At 44.6% G+C, this 18,918-nt stretch overlaps 1 protein-coding gene across 6 annotated transcripts; it reads right to left on the bottom strand.

The window, feature by feature from the left end:
• Positions 1-1,614: 1,614 nt before the first annotated feature.
• Positions 1,615-18,688, bottom strand: INCENP (inner centromere protein). 6 transcript variants are annotated; one of them, XM_068944504.1, is made up of 18 exons: positions 18,301-18,687; positions 18,051-18,164; positions 16,397-17,187; positions 14,339-14,390; positions 14,170-14,203; positions 11,747-11,825; positions 11,118-11,169; positions 10,667-10,784; positions 10,445-10,579; positions 10,054-10,163; positions 9,545-9,665; positions 8,694-8,816; positions 7,911-8,083; positions 7,551-7,641; positions 5,957-6,070; positions 4,659-4,818; positions 3,675-3,922; positions 1,615-3,451 (listed from the first exon to the last, which is right to left on the bottom strand). In XM_068944504.1, exons 1-17 carry the CDS (start codon positions 18,435-18,437, stop codon positions 3,708-3,710), a joined length of 2,619 nt encoding a protein of 872 aa, XP_068800605.1. In that variant the 5' UTR covers positions 18,438-18,687; the 3' UTR covers positions 1,615-3,451; positions 3,675-3,707. The 6 variants fall into 6 exon arrangements, with proteins under 6 accessions (XP_068800605.1, XP_068800607.1, XP_068800608.1 ...); XM_068944506.1 differs by lacking the exon at positions 1,615-3,451 and having other exon boundaries at positions 3,570-3,922; positions 7,566-7,641; positions 18,301-18,688; XM_068944507.1 differs by lacking the exon at positions 1,615-3,451 and having other exon boundaries at positions 3,570-3,922; positions 5,957-6,067; positions 7,566-7,641; positions 18,301-18,688.
• Between the last annotated feature and the right edge of the window lie 230 nt (positions 18,689-18,918).

The raw sequence follows: 18,918 nt of genomic DNA, 5'->3' as shown, positions 1-18,918 counted from the left end.
AGCTAGTGGTATAAAAAAGGGTCATCCCTAAACCATTTTACTCCTATGAGAATTTTGAGTCTTTCATCATTGCAAAGTAGTAATGGCAAAAATCACAGTTATAGAGTTTACCATTGTTACCAAGCTCAATTAGTCCTTGATGACTGGAAACAGCTTTTCACTTGGCAGCCAGGAATTTGCCCTCTAAATTTTTTGTTTGGCTTTGCGAGTTGTCAGGACTCCTTGTTCAGGAAGGTATCTAACACTTTGCTAATGACAACACCAACTTTTTTTTTTTTGGACTTTGTTTTGAGGCCTTGTCAATAACTCAGGAATAACCTGATGGGTCCTGGGAAAGATTCCAGTATCTCAAGGGCACTTACGTTCCTTAGACCCTAGGACATTAAACCGAGGACAGATTGCCTAAACCCCTGTCCCTCAGTCCTGTGAGGGGAAGTACTATTTACCTTCCCTGTATTTATACCTTCTGTATAATCCTCTATGCAAATATGGCCTACCTGCCTCTTCTAAGCCCCTAGGCTATTTAGGGAGTGCTTTCTGTCAACAGCTGTTCAGAGGAGGCTGCTCAATTAGGGTCATTGTTTCCCAGGTCTTTTAACAAATATCCTAAGGTCAGATGGACTAGGAGGCCAGTCAGGTTATTATAGCCAAACTAATTTACTAGCAGCTACAGAAGTACAGTTCTTGGAGGCCCTGGATTTGCATAGACCCACAGAGCTGAGCCCTACCCAAGAGACACCCTGGGACAAGCCATTCTGTGACCATTCTGTGGGTACCCAGATCCTTCACCCTGCAATTTTTTTAATTTTTTTAATAAAGTATTGCAAATTACTTGTGGCCAAGTGAATGCATTTGGGAAACGCTGCTTTATACTTGTCCTGTTCTTACACTCTTCTAGGTATCAGCCGGTCACTAGCTGCAGTGACAGGCTAGGTGGACCTTGCCGTTCTGTCACTTCCGATTTCTAGAACAGTTGGATAACAGAATAACAGGCAACAGAACATGGAAGCCAATTTAAAGAGGGGGGAAAAAAAGCTCTGCGTCTAACCAGGGTCCTGTCTCGGACAGGAGAGGAATAGCCGTCGTCTTATGGTTAAAATTGTCTTCACTCAGGACTAGCTTCTAAAACGCGTTTTTGTAATATTTGCTGAAGCTGTCCGCAGGCAAGATGCTCAGAACATTGCCTCCAAGGAGGGTGAGCGCAGTGCAAAAAAAAAATGCTGGGACACGCCTGGCTCAGGGCATTAAAGCAGAGGAGCAAGTTCAGTGCAAGAAAATACGAATGGCGTGACATAAGGTAGAGAAGAATAAGAAGGGACAAAGTGGAGGTACATAATGTTAATAGTCTAAGTAGATATAGGAAGAAAATTGCCTTCTCTTACGATTGGATTTCAAATTTGTGCAATGCTGTCATGGCTGACACATGTCCTGTAGAAATAGAGTCTTACTGATCTGCACACCCACTAGGAAGCACGTGCACTTAGAGCTCCAAAAAGGCTGATGGGGCAACTAGGAATCAAAACTAAAAAAAATATTCGAAATCAAGAGCCAAAATAGCTTTCTTAAAAAAAAAAAAGTATTAGTTGGAATTGCCTAGGATTTTTCTTAGGTTTTGTTTCCTTAATATCAACATTCTGGCCCCATACTCTATGGGAGTGAAGTTTCTGCTCCATCTGGTGGCAGCAATTCTGATTATTTTCCAACTGAGACAGCAAGAGAGGCGAGTTACAAGGGATATGTTAGTTCAAACTGAAGTCATCTACTTCTTAGCAAAGATTTCTGGGAATAAATCAGCACGCCACACTGTCTCTTTTCCAGTTTCCAGAAGGAAAAGAACAGTAAACTAGTCCGCAAATTCTACAGGGTTACCACAGCATGCACCTTTTCTATTAGATAAGAAATTCTGAAGTTCTCCCTAGGTAAAACACTCCTAATTTAAAAAAACTGTGCCCAAGCAACCCAAAGGGCAGGTTCCAAAATACTGCAGGTGTCCTCAGTAAGAAACTATGAAGAGTCCGGAAGAGAAGTCCAGAGGAGATAGTTTAACTGACTTTTATCAGACTACTGTCAAACATTCAAAAGGCATTCAACGCTCAAGGCGTTTCTGCCATTTCAGTAAGCTTTCTTACAAAAAGGTTCTATGTTCATTTTAAGATAGTAGTACAAAATTCAATATATAGAGCATCTATGAAATACAGTCACCTCACAGATATACACTGATCAATAGCAGGGCATTTAGCGGTTGATGTATTTTGACATATAGAAACCCACACCATTTTAAAAACATTTTCTTGAAAACAGTCCATTAACTACATACACAAGGGAAGGTGCAGTTTCCTCACGTATTGTAGTCTCCAGTACAGCTTTTTTTAATGACTGTAGTTATATGTACATAAAAAGGCAGTCATTTGTCTTTTGCCTGCTAAAATTGCAACCATGAACTTATTTGTCCAACTGTAAAACAAATCAAGCCTCAAGAAAAAGATGAAGATAAGGTTAAGAACTAGATAGGCCACCCCTGTGCGAGACATTTCCACAACAACCTAGAGAAATAATGCAACTGTTTCCTTTAAAAATCTTCCAGCAAGTAGTGCTCTAGTGAAACCTCTAGTTTCTTTTTATAAAGGAGCTCATTGCAGAGAATGCACAAGTCTCAGTGCCATTTGTGAATTAGGTGTAGAAAGAGCGACCAAAATAGCAAGTGATTTTGGAGCTGAAATTCTGAGCTGAGATTTTGCTGTTAAGAGGAAATGGGTTTTGATAATACTCCATCTGACACTGTCTTATGGAATATGTGAAGTGCAAAATAGAGGCCTAAAAATAAAGCCACCTTTGATGCTGAGTAAATGAAATAGGCACAGGGGAGGAAAGAGCAAGCCAGGGGTTAAAGCTAAACTCATCACTTCAGCCCAATTTGTGCCAAAAACATGAAATTGGAAAAAAAGAGTATCAGAACTTTTGTATAATTTCTTTCAAAGAAGCCTAGAACAAAGCCTGCTTGCGCTAGTCTAGATTTTTCTGGAGACAGTTACACAGAGGGTCTTCCTCCAACAGTTAAAGAGAGGTTCAATAGGAGATAAATTCTCACAGTAATTTCCCAGAGCTGTGACAAACATCATTATTGATACAGCTTATCCATACAATCACACTTGAAGTTGGCATAAAGTCTATTCGTGAAAAATCAATCAAATTATCTTTGCAATTTGCAGATGAACACCATACTTGCTAGTATGTTGTTCTTGGAGCAGTTCAGTAGCACATATCTGGATTCTACCCAAGATGCGTGCAGTGGTCCTTAGCTGTACAAGTACTCTGGTTTGAGCCTCGAGGCGGGCAGGAACAGTACTGGCGTACAACCTTCCTCTACAGCCAGCAGCAGCTACCAGGCCTGCTTGGCTGAAGACGGGAGGATCACGTTGCTCAAGGTGATGAGTTCGGATAACCTAAAGGTCTAAACATTTCCTAACTTCAGGCTAAGGTTAAAAGGAGATGCATCTTTCAGCAGCAAGATCTCCCGAAAGTTTGGTTTTGCCGAGCAGTGAGAAAATAAACCCCCAAAACAGAAAATGTAAAAGGCCCAGTAAAAGCTGGCATTTATTCAACGCTAATACCTAAGGATTTACAGACACCAAATAGTAACCTCCTTCCTCGCCTAGAGGGACAGAAATGCATACCTGCTGTTCCACAGGAGACAGCCACTGCCCACCTCAGTACTTTTTCAGGCTGTATGGCAGACCTAGAACTGATTTGGCACCTGCAAACGGTGGGGAATTCCAGACAGCAGAGCTTGTGCGCTTGAAGTAGCGTGGTTTGCTTTTGTAAAAGATGTCCTCCAGCTTAGGGCTCGCAATCGCCCCAAAGAGCGCATCAACGTTGGGAGGGTTGTAGTACTGGCGGATTACAGCTTGGCTAAGCTGATTCCCTGAAGAAACAGAAGCTACCGTTAATTTTTTTTTTTTAACTGAAATAGCTGTGTATGCTGTTTGTATGTGCTGCGTCCCTCCTCCTCTCATTACTACTCATATAAGGAGTGGGACAGGAGAAACTCCTGTAATATTTGGTGCCTTAAGGCACACCGCTAATGCCTCAGGCTTCAAGAGAGATCACTTGGAGGGTGAATATTGCATGTACCAATTTCTGTCCGGGACCTGAAGTTTACAAGAGGCAAGGTCTTGCAGCTTTTCCTCCTGCAGACACAATTAGTTTCCACACAACTTTTTAAGCTCCCCTGAGTAGGTGGAACATGAAATAACAGTGGAACTGACTATTTCAGAACCAGGATAACAGCAGGTCTGAAACTCGGCCTGTGTCGTCGAGACACTGGTGTTGCTTTTGAAGCCAGTGTCAAGCAAGCTCAAGGCCAGAGCACTAGTTCAGAAAATTCTTCCACTTCTACTGGCACAAGGACACTAGCAGCACAGTTGACAATTTAAGAGTACTGTCCCTCCCAGAAACGTCCCATGAAGGTCGCGAGTCACAGAGGACTCCTTGGCTCAACGCTCCACCCACACTGCCACAGGTTAGTGCCTCTAATTGCGCAGTGCGCAAGTAGGAGGAACTAGGCAAAAATCTTACACCAAGTCTTATTATCAGTTGGAGCTGAGCTACAACAGGGACTGCTGGAAACTCAAGACAAACTTCAACCTGCTGACACATACCACTAGCCCAGGCAGGAATGGGCTTTCGAGGCTGACTTTCGTCGTCTGTAGAGTCATCACTATTCAGGTCCATTCCATAGTTGTTTGGATTTATCTTGGGAGGCTTAGGACCTTTCAGGGCCTGGGGAGTCATCTGGTATGAATTGCACACAGGTGAATTCTAAAAGATGAATATGTTTCAACAGTTGTTAGACACAATAGCATAGCACTACACTCCAGAGTTGTAACGGGACACTTAAACTAAAATACCTCAGTATTCCACCTCTTTCTTTATCCACTAATTGCAAAACCCAATGTTCTAAAGTTCTGATGTGTCCTTCTCCTGTTTAATTAGACTGCTTATGCAGCTATGTACGACATGGACAAGCCAGCAATACTTCCATCTAATACAGACATAGCAGTTCCCCTTGATACAAGCAAGGCTTAAATGAAATTGTTACATCCTCAAAGCTGTAACTCGGCAATGTCCTTCTTCAACTATTCTGCAACTAAAACTCGTGGTCTTGTTTACAGAACATGCACTATAGCATGTATCAGCTCAGGATAAACTTATTGTAATTTTGATAGGAGCAACATGACTGAGTGAAATGCAGAAAGAGTCAAAGAAAAATGCAGAAAAGATGAAAAGTTAGAACTACACATTTCACCAGCCACCAAACGTAAGTCGGGCCTTAAGAAGAGGGATAAGTGTCTCTAGAAAGCTGGGAACGGTTTCGCTCCCTATAAACAGTCATGAAAACAGGCTATGAAAATCATATTTCACTATTTTTGCATTTAAAGATTACAATACATCGCTTTGCAAGAAGGTAGAATAAAGAGCCATGTATTTGTCTTAAATGCTCCAAACAAGAACGTTCACTTCCAAGACCACCTCAAGCCATATCACTGCACCAACGCAATATTGGCCCACAGACTCTACTGCCATCCTGTGGCTGCTTCTATCTCTGAACTTAAGACATCGCTATTTAAACATCTCTGACGTTTGTGGGGGTCAGCGTTCAAACAGAAGAAATTTAGAGAAGCAAAGGATAACAGACACCCCTTGTACTGACAAACAGAAAACCCTGAAAAACACTTGTTGTTTCCCTTCCCTCCTTTTCCCTTCCGAGTCATTTACTCAAGGTCACCTGGAGTCAGCCTCAGATAACCAGGGTAAAAGTTTACAGAATCTCTTCCTCATTGAAGGGGCATGAAAAAACATACGGTAAAACTGCCCATGGTAACAGCACATCAGTGCTGGAATCAAAGTTCTCTGATGTGATCCCTTAAAGAAATTCCACCAGAGAGAGCAGAATTACCTCTTTCTTTTCTAGGTGCTGTGTTTGGGCTACATCTTTAGCCTTTTGTTCCTCTGGCAGTGTCTTCTCTTCTTGCTCCTGCCTCTTCATCTCTGCTAGCCACTGCTCCTCCTGCTGGCAAGCCCAGGTCACAGATGAATTAAGTTTAACCTAATTAACTAAGCTATTCCGCTAAAGGAGGAATCCATTTGACCTGCAAAGCAATCTAAACATCCAATTGCAAGTCTGAACACAGTACAGACAGTAAAAATGCAGCAGTTGTATGCTCACAACATAGCACATTTCTATAAATAATAACTCATTGATCTTCCCACTGAAGAACATTAGTTGTCTTCCTCTTGTAAAGTGAAGAATCTTATGCTTTGAAAAACTAGTTATTGACTTGATCTTTAGGATATAAAGATCAGAAACCACCTGATCTAGTCTAGAGAGCTAGCTTAGACTAACGAATGGCCTTTTTAAGAGGCCAAGTCATCCCATCCTACAGGAACCATCCAGAGCAGGTCAAAGGAATCTCACCCTAAAAGGGCTTATTTTTTCTTTTTGAATGCAGAGGAAGCCAAGAGGTTGCTAACTCAAATGGTAAACATCTAAAGTCAAGTGGGATAAATTCCACCCAGTCTTAACTGCACACAGGTCTCCCACCAGCTGCCTGTCAACTTCATGCAGCTAACTGACAAAGCGAGGCTTGCTGGGCACACCAGGCTCCCCATCAAGGGGCTCGGCTCCCTGAAGGCAGTCAGACATCTGCTGTCAGTGTGCTAACACCACAGCTCCATCAGGTGGAGTAGCAATGACCTAATGCAAAGGCTGGACAGTTTCCAGCTATGCTTTCTGCTCCCTCTTTGGAACCATCTTGAAATAGAAGTGTGAACTCTCCCAGATCTTTTATAAAATCAAAAAAGCAACAGTTCAAATAGCAGAGACTGCTGCAAAATCCCATCAGTTGTGTGCAAATCCTAGAAAAGGGGCATTCCAAAAGTTACTTGAGCAACTGGTGGGCTAGTAGTCTCTGTTCAGGTGAAAGCACATTTTGCTATTCGAGCAAAGCCTCAGTGTGGCCAGCTGCAGTGGCTTTATTCAAACAGCATGGATTGCCAAAGCATCAGTATTCTTTAATACCACAAGCAAAAAAGCCTGCTTAGTTATTCTGTGCTGTCCTAACCATTACAGGAAATAATCTGACAAGGTTTAAAGTCTTTACTTGTGTTTCTGAAGCAAATGGCACAAGTATCAAATTAAGATGTTGCTTCTAAAAAGTCTGGGCTTATTTATTGCTCGATATCAAGAGAGGCGCAGATACACCTGGGCACAGAAAGGGGGGGGGGGGGGAGAGCCACAAACTTCCATTTCATTTGACATGTGCAGTATCTGTCCTCTCTTCTTGCACTGCTGCCACCTCAGGGGAGCGAGCACCACATTCTGAAATGGACAGAGAGCAGAGCCTACAGATAAAAGCACCTTTTGTTAACTTAAGCCCAGAAGTCATCAGGGTTCTCAGAAGCAGCTGAGCTATGAAGCTGTTAACAGTAATGGTTACTGAAGTCAGATCCACCTGGCTGTAAGTATCTACTGAGAAACAGAGTTTCCTTACTTCTTTCTTCTCTACCTCCTTTTGAAGCTGTTCTTTAGCAGCCAGCACCTCCTTCTGTAGGCGAGCAGCCTTCTCCTGCTGTTCACGTTGCCTGAGAACCAAAGTAACAGACCATCACACTCAAAACTACACAGTGGTATTCCCCCATCCACGGGGCCTGCAGCAAGCCCCTGTTGCAGCTTTTCAGGGCACTCCCCACTGTACTTGCTACATTATCAGGCCCAGAACTTCTCCCTGGCAGCTCATTACCCAGAGCTGCGCTAACAGCACAGAACAGCTCTTCTCTGCTAGGACTTTTCAGTAGTGCTTCTCTTCAAAGTCCTGGCACAAAATTTAGTACATGAATGGATGTTATCTTACTTTTCTGCCTGGATCCTCTCCTGTTCCTTCTTCCTTTCAAGCTCTCTCTCTGCAGCCAACTGCTTCTCTCTCTCCTGTTCCGCTTGCCTCTGCTCAGCGATCTTCCTAGCACGTTCCTGCTCTTCTTCCTTCTTCTTCTGCATTAGCTCTCTGTGCCGACGTTCCTCCTCCTCCTGGTAAGCACAGGACAAATTACGCACCCCACATGGTACAGGAACAGGTTCCAGAACAAAACTTTTTTGACCCAATCTTCAGCACCTATCACTACAGCAGTGAAACACATGACTGATGGGTAGAGTATACGCTTTCGAGGTAGCTACATCATCTTTTCATGATGCTGGCCTTACCCTGTCCACTACATCCCCAAAGGGCCTGCCCGATGGCCACCGTGCCCTGGATCTCTCTCCACGTGCAGCAGAGGTGACAGATTAAGCTATGTTACTTCTTCCCACATAACCCTGCTTCTCCTTAACTGAGAAACCTAATACTTGCCGATTCACAAATTTAAGTTCTTTAGTAAGAACCTGTCCAGGATTGCAGAAGTTTGGCTCGCAGTCATCGATAGCGGCTCACGCCATATGGCAAAAGGAAGTACGGCACTGCAGAGAGCTTTAAGGACAGAGCCTATTTCCTCTCCAGAAGCACAACTCTTACTCAGTTGCTTAGTATTAATATTGTTGCTAGCCTCTTCGCTTACAAAAACTGCAGCGGATCACAGCCATTCTAATTGCATGTGGGATGATAGGCCACAGGGACATTAACACACAAGCCCCAAGGACAGACCTGCTGCAGTGCTTTTTGTTTTCTGGCCTCTTCATCATGCTTGCGCCGGGCCTCTGCATCTTCCATTTTCTTGGCAGCTGCTTTCTTTTTGATTTTTTCTTCTGCCAACCTTTCTTCCCGCACCTAAGACACACAGACATCTGGTTGAATACCTGAGTCTCAGATGGGACAGTTCTCTGTGCACGTGAAGTACCACGGCAGTAAATCACAAAGATGAAGAGCTCCCACCCACTTATGAAGCAAAGACTTCCCCCCCTCTCTTTGCCACCAGGAGTCAATGAAGCCCGCACATTATTTTTAAACAGTAATAGTTAGGGAAATAACCTTCCTTTGAATCTCCACAGGAAGGCTTAAGATTCTGTTCTGATATTTTTACCTCTATTACAACAAAAACCATCCGAATACATTCCAAGAAGCATAACCTAAGTAAAGCACATAGAGGTACTGAAGGCAGACCACCAGTTGCTACGGTCCCATTGCAAGTTGTCTGAAAACTGCAGATACAAGGAAGTCTGGAGGAAGTATGCTTATTTTCACCTGTTCACCTACTAGTCAGATGGGAAAAGAACTTCAGGTAAATAAAGGCAGCCTAAACACATCCCATTTAGATTAATAATTCTGGAAAACAAAGCTTTTAATCTGCTATTAGCTGTAACCAAGGCAAATACAGCAGCTCAAACTCACTGAATGCCAGACTTGTGGAAAGATCTTTATTCAAACATTTTCCAGTTCATCCTCTGGATCTCATCAGCCTGTTTCTCTTCTTCTGGAACGCACACTAGCATGGCATAATTTACCTCAATGGGTTCTTGGCTCTCCAGAATAAACTCTGCAAGTACATTGGGTCTCACCTTCTCAGTCTTCTCATCAAACAGAGCTAGCTTCTGCTCAATGCGCCTTTTCCTCTCTTCCTCCATTTGCTCTGCCCGTTCCCGGGCTTGCAATACTTTGCGCAGACGCTCCTCACGTTTCCTGGAGGACACAGCATGACTTTATCAATGTAGCCTAGAGGAGTTCCTTCCACAGACCTTGCAACTCAAGTACAAGCCAAACAAAGCTCTTGGGCAGCATGAAATTCAATGACCTAAGCAGGCCACTAGTTTAAATATTAACAACATTTTTAAGCTTCATCTGAGAGGACCTAAGGCAAAAATCTGAAGCAGCAATCAGGTGAAAAAGTTAAACCTCTTAGCAGCATCCCAGGTAGACACTAACAGAACAAATACTGCCTTAGCAGCGTGAGAGCAAGCTAACAAGAATTTTTGCCAGATGTATGGAATCCGCAAGACAAGTGGCCTGGATGCAAGGACCTAAAAGCCCAGAGGGAGCACTTTGGACAAGGCAGAAAGCATATACTCACAGCTTTGCCTCTTCTAGTCGCCGTCTTTTTTCTTCTTCCAATTTCTGTTTTCTCAGCTCCTCAGCCTCTTGCTTTTTCCTCAGAGTTTCTAGCTTTTGCCTCTCCTTTTCCTGGGGTGGATTGAAAAGTGATTATACTCAGCTGCGAGGACTTCTTTCTACCCCAATCTCTCAGACAATTACAGACCCAGAGACAACACCAAGGAACTGCAGCTGCAGCCACAGCCAAGGGAGGTAATAAGCCTGAAAAAGAGCTCAAGTAGCCTGTGATACGGTCATACATGTTTGGGAAGAGATGCAATGACAAACGAGGCAGCAGTGCTAATCTTGAAGAGCAAGGGGACCCACCAGCCCATCATCTACTAGCCTATGGACTTAGAGTCTCGTCTTACCTTAGGGTCAGTCTGGAGAGGAGTGTTGTACCTTATAAAAGATTTCATTACACCATTTCTTCCCACAGAGCTCGGGGTCATGAGGAGTTGGTTCTTCTGCACAGTGTGCAAAAACGTTTTGAAAGGACGTACAACCTGAGAGAAGAACGCCAAACATGCCTGCTTAGTCTCCAGAGGATCAAGAGGTTTAGGTGCAGTGCATCAGGTATACAAGCATCTTACTTTGCTGGCCGGACAGGGAGGGGATGGGGTCTTTCTTCTCAGAGGAGAAAGCCCTCCATCTTCTGCTTGCTGATTGTCGTAACGTTGATCCACAGCTCTTTTGTAACTTGGCTTCCTCCTACGTGAAAACAACATTGATCATCATACATGGCAAACCCTCCTTAATGCCAAAGTCAGGGTTAAAAAGAGGTCATGCAAAACCATTCTAGCTTAAAAGAAATTTCATCTTGTATACTCAAGTAGTTATCCAAGAATTTTTTTCTAATATGATAGAAGATACAAATTAAATCTTCTTTTCATTACAGGCAGAGAGAACTTATTGCAAAAATTTCATCGTGACAAAACACGGAAGCCATTTAACAATGTTTCAGTGTTGATCCTGCTTTGAGCAGGGAACAAGAGAGCGAGCTCCAGAGGCCCCTTCCTGACCTGAACGATTCTATGAATATACCTGGCGCTCTGGGGTGGTTCCTGGGTTTCCCCATTCTTATTTAAGTTGCTTTCTGAAAGAAAACATAGGTACTCAGTTAGTTCTAGCCAAAAAAATTCCATTCCAGCACCGCTTTGAAAGCGGACAGATTTAGCAGCTCGCTCTGTCCTGGCTAAACAGCAAAAAAGCTGCCATGAATTATGCATAGCAGGACCTTACTTGCTTTCAGCAAATAACCACACAGCACCATTCAAACCTAAGAGTACAAAGCATAAAGCAAAGCTGTCTGAAGTCATCTGTGTTATGCAGTTTGCATTAATACAATGCTGTGATGTTCTGTACAAATTCAGAGGAACTGCTTGTTTCTGCATTCAACCAGGCCTCCCATAAACTCGATAACATATCCCTCCAGCTTCATTACATCACAGCCTACTTCCATGTGCTTCCCAGGGCAGAAAAGACAACTCCAGCACAGAATTTCTAGTTCTTATCCTCTTTAAACAAAACCTTGCTTGTCAAAGATCAGATTAGTCTTTCCTATTGAACCGGATCAGGCTCTCAAATGAAGTAGCTCATCTCTCAGACTTTCCAGTCTCCCAAAGCCAGGACTACTTTTAAAATTCTGCTGGAAAGAGGCCTCTGGAAGTTACCTTTGCTGCGAGTCTCCTGCAGCTGTTCATTTCTGTTAACGTTCCGAGCGCGAAGTGACATTCTTGGACTTTGGAGATTCTGTAGAAAAAGCAAATAGGTTTTGGCACAATCCTCACACAAAAACAGCCAATTACTGTTTCAAACCACGATGTCATACTGATTTAGACACTCTAACATTGTCAGAGAATACATACTAGAAAATAACTGCACCAGTACCCAGAGTTAAGTCCTAACCTCTGGCCAGGAAAGGCATTTCAGGACACCATCTTAGTAAACTCCTTGCTGTCACGTCATCACTAGAAGCACAGATTTTAACAGAACACGAATGTCCACAATGAGGGATTTGCTACTCAGACTGAACAAGCAAACTCATAAGCCATTAAGGACAGAGCTTTTCAAGATAGAAACCGGCTTGTGGTTGCTGGATTTCTGGCAAAGAATCAGGCACAACTCATTTTACTTAGCAACAACAGATGGACAAGCAGGGAGACAGCAACTACAAACAGCTCATTTCCTCAATTTATCTATTTCTGTTACTAATGTAATATGTTACTGCTATTTGGCTTCTCTGCGCTTACACTGGTATGAAGTTACCTCAGTTGTAATAACGGTTTCATATGGCTACAGAAGAGCCAGCAACGGCTTTTGAAACCTGCACTTTGCTAGCAATACAAGCATCAATTCCACTGAAAGTATCAAGACCCCCCACCCACCCCACCTTGACCAGCAGCTAGGCTAGCAGCCACAACAGAGGTGGGAAGAGAAGGAAAAAAGCATGGAAACTAAGGAAGCAGCTGAGAAGGACAGAGTCTCACCCCAAGTATAGAGACTCTCATAGTAAGTATAGCACAGTAGCAGAAAGCATCTTGTAGGCCAACAGAAGCATATGATCTGAATAACTTGGATAACAGGCCTGAGAAAAAGCAGACTTTTAGGTAACAGCACGTATACAGGTGTTGTCTTTATCCCTTCCTACGGACAAACTCATTTTCTGTTTTGAAGAGGCTGCTGAGCCACTGCATTTTCAAGTTACTCAATTCCCAAAAGTCTGTGGCAGGAACCAAACCACGTCTGGTTTGCCAAGAAAACTATCGATAGACAGGATAAAGTAACCTAGCGGCCCAGGCTAATAACAGGGTGGGTTACAAGGTTTTACTCCCAACAGCAGCGGCACAGAAATACAATACGAAGGTCAAGGACAGACCAAACACACTATGCAGACTAGAAAGATTGAATTTATAAATGCATCAGGGTACAGAAACAAAGGATTGGTCCTGTTCACATACCTGCAGAGCAATTAGATTCCCCCTCCCACTTCACATTTTCACTTTAAGCTTTTCCACGAGTGTAACTCAGACAAGCTAAACTCCACGGCCACTGGAAGAACTGCATTTATTTGAACCTTTGCAGACAGTAGAAAAGCACAGCTAAAAAAGTATGTACAAGGCTGTCCTTCCTTACAGGAGCGCTAAGGCCAGAGAGCTCCATCGCTTTCAATAACCAAAGACTGAATTAATACGATTCTGGACAAAACCCTGACATAATCCTGGGATTTCTTCCTCTCGAGGCCAGTGAGAATTGTGGAGGAAGATGTTTTGGCTTGAATGATATTTGCAGATTTCTGTGGTCACCTTAACACAAACTGACAAGCTTTATATATTCTGCAGAACTAATGAAAAGGTCAAAAGAACCTTTTAAAATACCAAGATGGTAATAATGTCCAAACTCTGGGCAACTAAAACCTTTTTTTAAATTTCAGTAAGGTTATTTACCTGCATGGATAAAGAGTCAAGGCTGAATTTTCATACAGTTTATCTCTAGCCAGAAAGCAGGCCCCTGCTCTGAATACCAGCAATACCAAGGTCGGAATTTGGTGGCGTTATAACTGTTTATATTCCTAAAATGTATGTTTATGTATGTTTATGTAAGATGACAAAAAGAATGCTATTTTCTAATTTCAGGTAGCCTTAGCTTTGCAGCATCTTAGCTTGCAATATGATACTGACAGGAGACCTCAACTTCTATCCAAAATAAGCCTCGAGTCACACGGGCTCATTCATTCTCCCAGATAAAGCTTTTCTAGTTTTTGTTTTACCAATTTTGGAACATTGTGATCACATACTGGTTTTGGAACACTGTGATTGACTTGACAATATCAAACTTTCTCTAGTCTGTCTCTGGAAGCAGGAAGGCTATAAACAGGCTCATGTATGTATTCAAGATTAGAACTCAGCAGCCAACTGCTCTTAGCTTTTTTATTCAATTTATTCTTTATTCATTCCTTTATACAGCCATGCGCCTTGTTGACTGATCTTGGCTGTGTTTGGAGGCCCTCCAATCCCCCAATAATAAACATATATTCAACACATTTTAGTCACAAGTCACAAAACAGAAATGTTTTTAACTTCTGCTCAAATCTTACCAACTTTGAGGGGGTACAAGGTCCAGAATGAGGCCTAGGAAAAAAAAAAAAGAGAGAAAAGGCATTTAACAGTTATCAGCAAACAGTGCATTTTTTAATCAAAAATGACACTGAAAAAAGCCTCCAACCATGATATTTAGGCTAAAAGCATCTCTCAAGGTAGTCTCACCCGGTTTTGACAACTGTTTCTTCATCTGCTGGCACCTCTCCAGAGCTGGGACCTGAACAGAAAGAAAACCGCCAAAGCTGTAATGTACAGGCCAGGACTCATTCAAGACTTTCGTAGAGGCGTTTGCTCTGCCTCCTGGGTTATTGCCCTGCAATTCAAATGCATGCTGCTACAAGTAAGGAAAACTTAAGTGGCACTAGAGAAAACATTGCCTACAATTTTAATAGGAAAACAGATGTTTTCAATTATAGATGAGTTCAAATTGATATTCCATGCGCTTACATTAAGAGTGACTAAGTCTGGGTTCAGACTCATTTTGCAGGACCGTATCCAGACGCCAGCAGTAGTCAAAAAGCCAGCATTATTTACAGTTAGAGTGCTGCTTCCTGCTAAGTATTCCAGCTGGCTCAACAGTCTCTAGCTTTTAAGCACCAGCAAAGGCTGGAAACCACTATTAATGATTAAGAAGGAGATGCAGCCTCCATCTTAGCGGAGTAAACAAGCACAGGCATTGCAGTCACCGTGTGCAAGCATGGAACGTGCTGTATCAGGGCTCCCATGCTTCCATCAGAGACATTATCAAAAGAAATACAAACACGCATGCCGTAGACACATCCAGAGTGACCTGAAGCAGAGACAATAGACATACTGTGAAGTTACTTAACACCTACGCAATGGTCACATGCTTTGGACTTTCAGACATTAACTAGCTTGACCGGAGCTGCCCGAAACATCCCAGTTATTCTCCTTACATCCAGGACTTTAGGCTGGGCAGAAAAGTCTTTCCAGGTTTTGCTAATAGAGGGAAGAAATAAAGTCCTCCTTAAGCCTCTCAGATAATCCCAATGATGAAGACTTGAGGACCAGGTAGATAAAACTACTTTAGTGCCTCTTCATCAAAATCAGAGCTGAGAACACTGTCCCTACAGTCTCCTTTTTACTTAGGGAGCCCTCAGTGCAGGGTCAGAAGCTTGCACAGAACTCTGCATTACCCTGTTACCAACACAGGGAACCATTCAGATAGAACAGCTGAGTTGGTATAAAGAAAAATATTAAAGCGTTTGTCCAAATATATCCAGTTTTTGCTGTATAAGGACAACACTGCAAGAAACTTCAGTTTTATACAGCGCAAATCCCACACAGCGAGCACACAGTAGATTAAAACGTTGCAGTAACATTCTTTCAGCTGTACTACCCTTAAAAACCAAGTATGCCATGCAAAAGAAAGAGCCAGTCTCTCCTGAACTTCCAACACCCTGAACTGCACAGAAGACCTCTCTTCCATCATCTGCATTTCAGGAGCCATTTATTAGTTCACCATTTAATAGTCACTTATTTGTTGCCTGTTGCTCAGCTCAAGAGAGGTGATATCCATCACTTGGTTTTCCTGCAGTAAATCCAATGATTGCATTCAGTAGCAAGAGCATTTAAATCATTTAAAGCAATTGAATCGGAACATTTAAGTCAGTTTATGTTCTTCACAGAAATCCGTCTCTACTGCAACTTAGAAGTCCTCCAAACTTTTGTAATGGATTTACAGAGTTCAGTCTCAAAATTTCCTTCTCAAAACAGAGGCTCTAGAGCTAGCAGCCAGATTCTGTTTAAAGAGCAGCAGATTCATAAAATATAGCTACCTTGTTTCCCAGAAAACATGCAAGCCTTTGTCAGAGCCCATATCCCTCTTAAGGGGCGGTCGCTGCTAGTAGCTGCTTAAGAGCTCCATCCGCTGGCTTCCTCTTTAACTTTGCAAGCAGCCACCACAGAAACTTAGAAGACATTAAGACCATTCTCCCACACGATATACAAGGCTGAATCTGTAGGCCACAAGTTATTAGTTAGCTCAGTTAACTCGTCAAAGGGTTCTCTATACAGATAGGTTTCTACAAAGCCACCTTGAACCCTCACATTTAACCGAATGTTTGTCTAACCTAGGAAGATCAGCTGCTGCACCCAGGGGGAAGAACTAGCTCTGTAATTCTTCAGCAGGAGAAAGCAGCAGAGCAACAAAGTAAGTAGGAATGGTGCAAAGCAAACTTTTTTGGAAACATTCAAACTTACAGTTCACGCGACTGGAGGACACAGACGACTTTCGAGCTGCCTTCCTCTTGACCATTGTCCTGTTGATAGATTTCCGGATCATGCTTTCCCTTTTGCTGGCTAGGGAGTACTTCTCTGCCAACGAGGTCCTGCGAATCATGGAAGGTCTACCCATCAGACTTCTGCGCACAGAGCGACGGCTCAACCTAGAGCCCGTAGGAGTCCCTGGGCTATCCCTTATACACTGGGGAAGCTCCTTTTCAGACCCCTCATTACGCTCTGGCACCTGAGCGGAGACATCTACCTCCTCCGCCTTAGCCTCTTCATTTACCACGACCATAGTATCAGCTGCATTTGCTGTCTTCAACTTAGAAGCGCCCCTTTCTCCTGCATCTTTTGCCTCAGGGGTATGAGGAACCACCAGCACAGAGGCTGCAGGCACAGGCTGCAATTCTGCAGCACTGCTTTCCTTTGGAGAATCATCATTCGGGCTCAAGAGGATGGTTGTAGAGACCTTCTCTGCTGATTTAGATGCGCTCTTCTGCAGGTGTAACTCTGCACTGATGCGATCTTTGACACCAATTTCTACTAAAGGAATCTTCCCTTCTATTGGCTGGACAGAAGGCTTCTTCTCAGTAGGGATCTCTGAGCACTTAGCAGGTGTTGCAGTCTGGGATCTTGTCCACTGCTGAGATGGGGAGATTTCTTCAGCCACAACCCTGATTAGTTCCAAGGTTTCTTTGTTTTGGAGTCTTTGAGAATATCGCTTGGAGGTTACTGGTTTGATACTGCTTTTCCGCCGTCTAGATAATCTAACAACAGAAACGGGGCGTTAGACTGGAACCGGATTCAGGAATAGACCCAAAATTCCTACCAAAGCAGCCCGGTAGCCATTCATTTGCAGGTTAGATACAGCTGTTTTCTGATGGGGAACGTAGTAAATAAAAACACTTTGTTTACATCTGTATTTGTGGGGTGTCTGTACAGCAATTTACTAGTGTTCTGTATAGCACACGCTAGAAATAGCGCAGGGCTTGAAGCACTTCCTGAGATAAATTGGAACGTGCAGGGCAACAAAGCTAAAAGATGTGCAAGAGCCAATACAAGAGCTCAACATACACAGAAAGTAACTAAAATGACACAACCATTTGAGGGAAGAGAGAGCCAGAGGAAGATGAAAGGTAGAGATATAAAAAGAAACTGAGTGACAAAAGTCAGGATACTTACACAGTGCATTGTTATCTGAGAACCTTGATGTTATAACATGCTTAGACCACTAGGTTAATAAGAGCTTTGGAATGCAACATAGTTGATACAAGTACAAAGGAGCAAGTATTAAAGGAAAAAGCGTGGGGAGGAGACCGCTTTTGTGCGATCTTCATTTCTCGAGCAAGTTTTCCCAGGTTTTCAGAAGCTTCCTCGTGTCTTCAGGCTTCCTTCGATGGATCTTTCTCAAGCAATTGCTTTTCGCTTAGGACTTTCTGGAGCCCAGGCAGCACCGACCTCACAGCTTCTCGCCTCGGGCTTTCCACCAGCGAGGAAAGGGTTGGGGGGGTGAGGGGGGGTCCGGCCGGCTGGAAGCGGGGGTCTTCCTTGCCGTGAGGGCCGCGGGCAACGAGGGGACGAGCTCGGGGGCGCTTCCTGAGCACCCAGGGGCGGCCGGGGCCAGGCTTACCTCTTCCTGCTCGGCTCCTGGGTCTCGTCCTGCAGGACGGACAGGCGCTTCCTCTTCTGCCGGTTCCGCTGCGACGGCGTCTTGGGCATCAGCTCCGGCTCGTCGCTGTAGTGGCTGCACGGGGGGGGGGGGGGAGGGGGGGGAAGAGAGACGGAAGGGCAGTGCGGGGAGAGACCGTTAACGGCGCCTAACGGTCCGGTGCGTGAGGGAAGGCGGCGGGGGGGGGGGGGGGAAGAGGGGAGGAAGGTACCTGCTGAACATCCTAGCGGCCTCATCGCGGATCTCGCGCAGCCACACCAGGTCGGTGTCGTCCACCTGCCGTAGTAACTCCGCCAGCCGCCGGTTACACAGGGCCAACAGCTGCGCCGGGCCCGTGGCCGCCGCCATCGCCTCAGCCGCCCCCGCCCCAACCGCCCGTCACCCGCGCGCGGCCCGGCCCGGCCCGGCCCGAATCCAGCTCCGGCTCCGCCTTCCCGCCGCGCCGCGCGCCTGGAATTCAAACCTAACGCTCGCCCACCGCCCCGCCGGCGTCACCGCCCCGCCGGCCTATCGCCTGCGCGCCGCCCCGAGCCCGCCCTTCCTATTGGCTGGCGGCGCAGGCGCGCTCAACAGCCGAGCCCTTCTGGGCGCCGACATCTGTGGTCGTGGAGGACTCCGCCTAAAAAGCGAAAAGGGAGGGAAGGAGTCGAGGCGGCTGCGCGGCTTTAAAGGGGGGGGGGAGGGAGAGGTGGAAGTGATGGGCAGAGGCGACCGCCAATAAGAGGCTGGGCGGGGGGGGTGGGACGTGCGCTCTGATTGGCGCAGGCCGTGATGACCTCAGCGCGGAGGTGGGTGAGAGGGGGGAAGGGCTGTGGTTGTGAGAGGGCGT

This window comes from Struthio camelus, chromosome 5 (assembly GCF_040807025.1).
Source record: "Struthio camelus isolate bStrCam1 chromosome 5, bStrCam1.hap1, whole genome shotgun sequence".
Classification (NCBI taxonomy): domain Eukaryota; kingdom Metazoa; phylum Chordata; class Aves; order Struthioniformes; family Struthionidae; genus Struthio; species Struthio camelus.
Note: the sequence above shows the minus strand (reverse complement) of the source record. Positions and strands in the feature narration are given on the sequence as shown.

What these genes read in the sequence shown, in the direction of transcription:
- INCENP (XM_068944504.1), bottom strand. Translation starts at nt 18,437, where the DNA reads ATGGCGGCGGCCACGGGCCCGGCGCAGCTGTTGGCCCTGTGTAACCGG. An exon ending in AACAAAAAGCACTGCAGCAG is followed by an intron (nt 8,084 to 8,693) that starts GTCTGTCCTTGG and finishes TGTGCTTACCAG; the next exon opens with GAGGAGGAGGAACGTCGGCA. An exon ending in AGCACCTAGAAAAGAAAGAG is followed by an intron (nt 4,819 to 5,956) that starts GTAATTCTGCTC and finishes TTCATCTTTTAG; the next exon opens with AATTCACCTGTGTGCAATTC.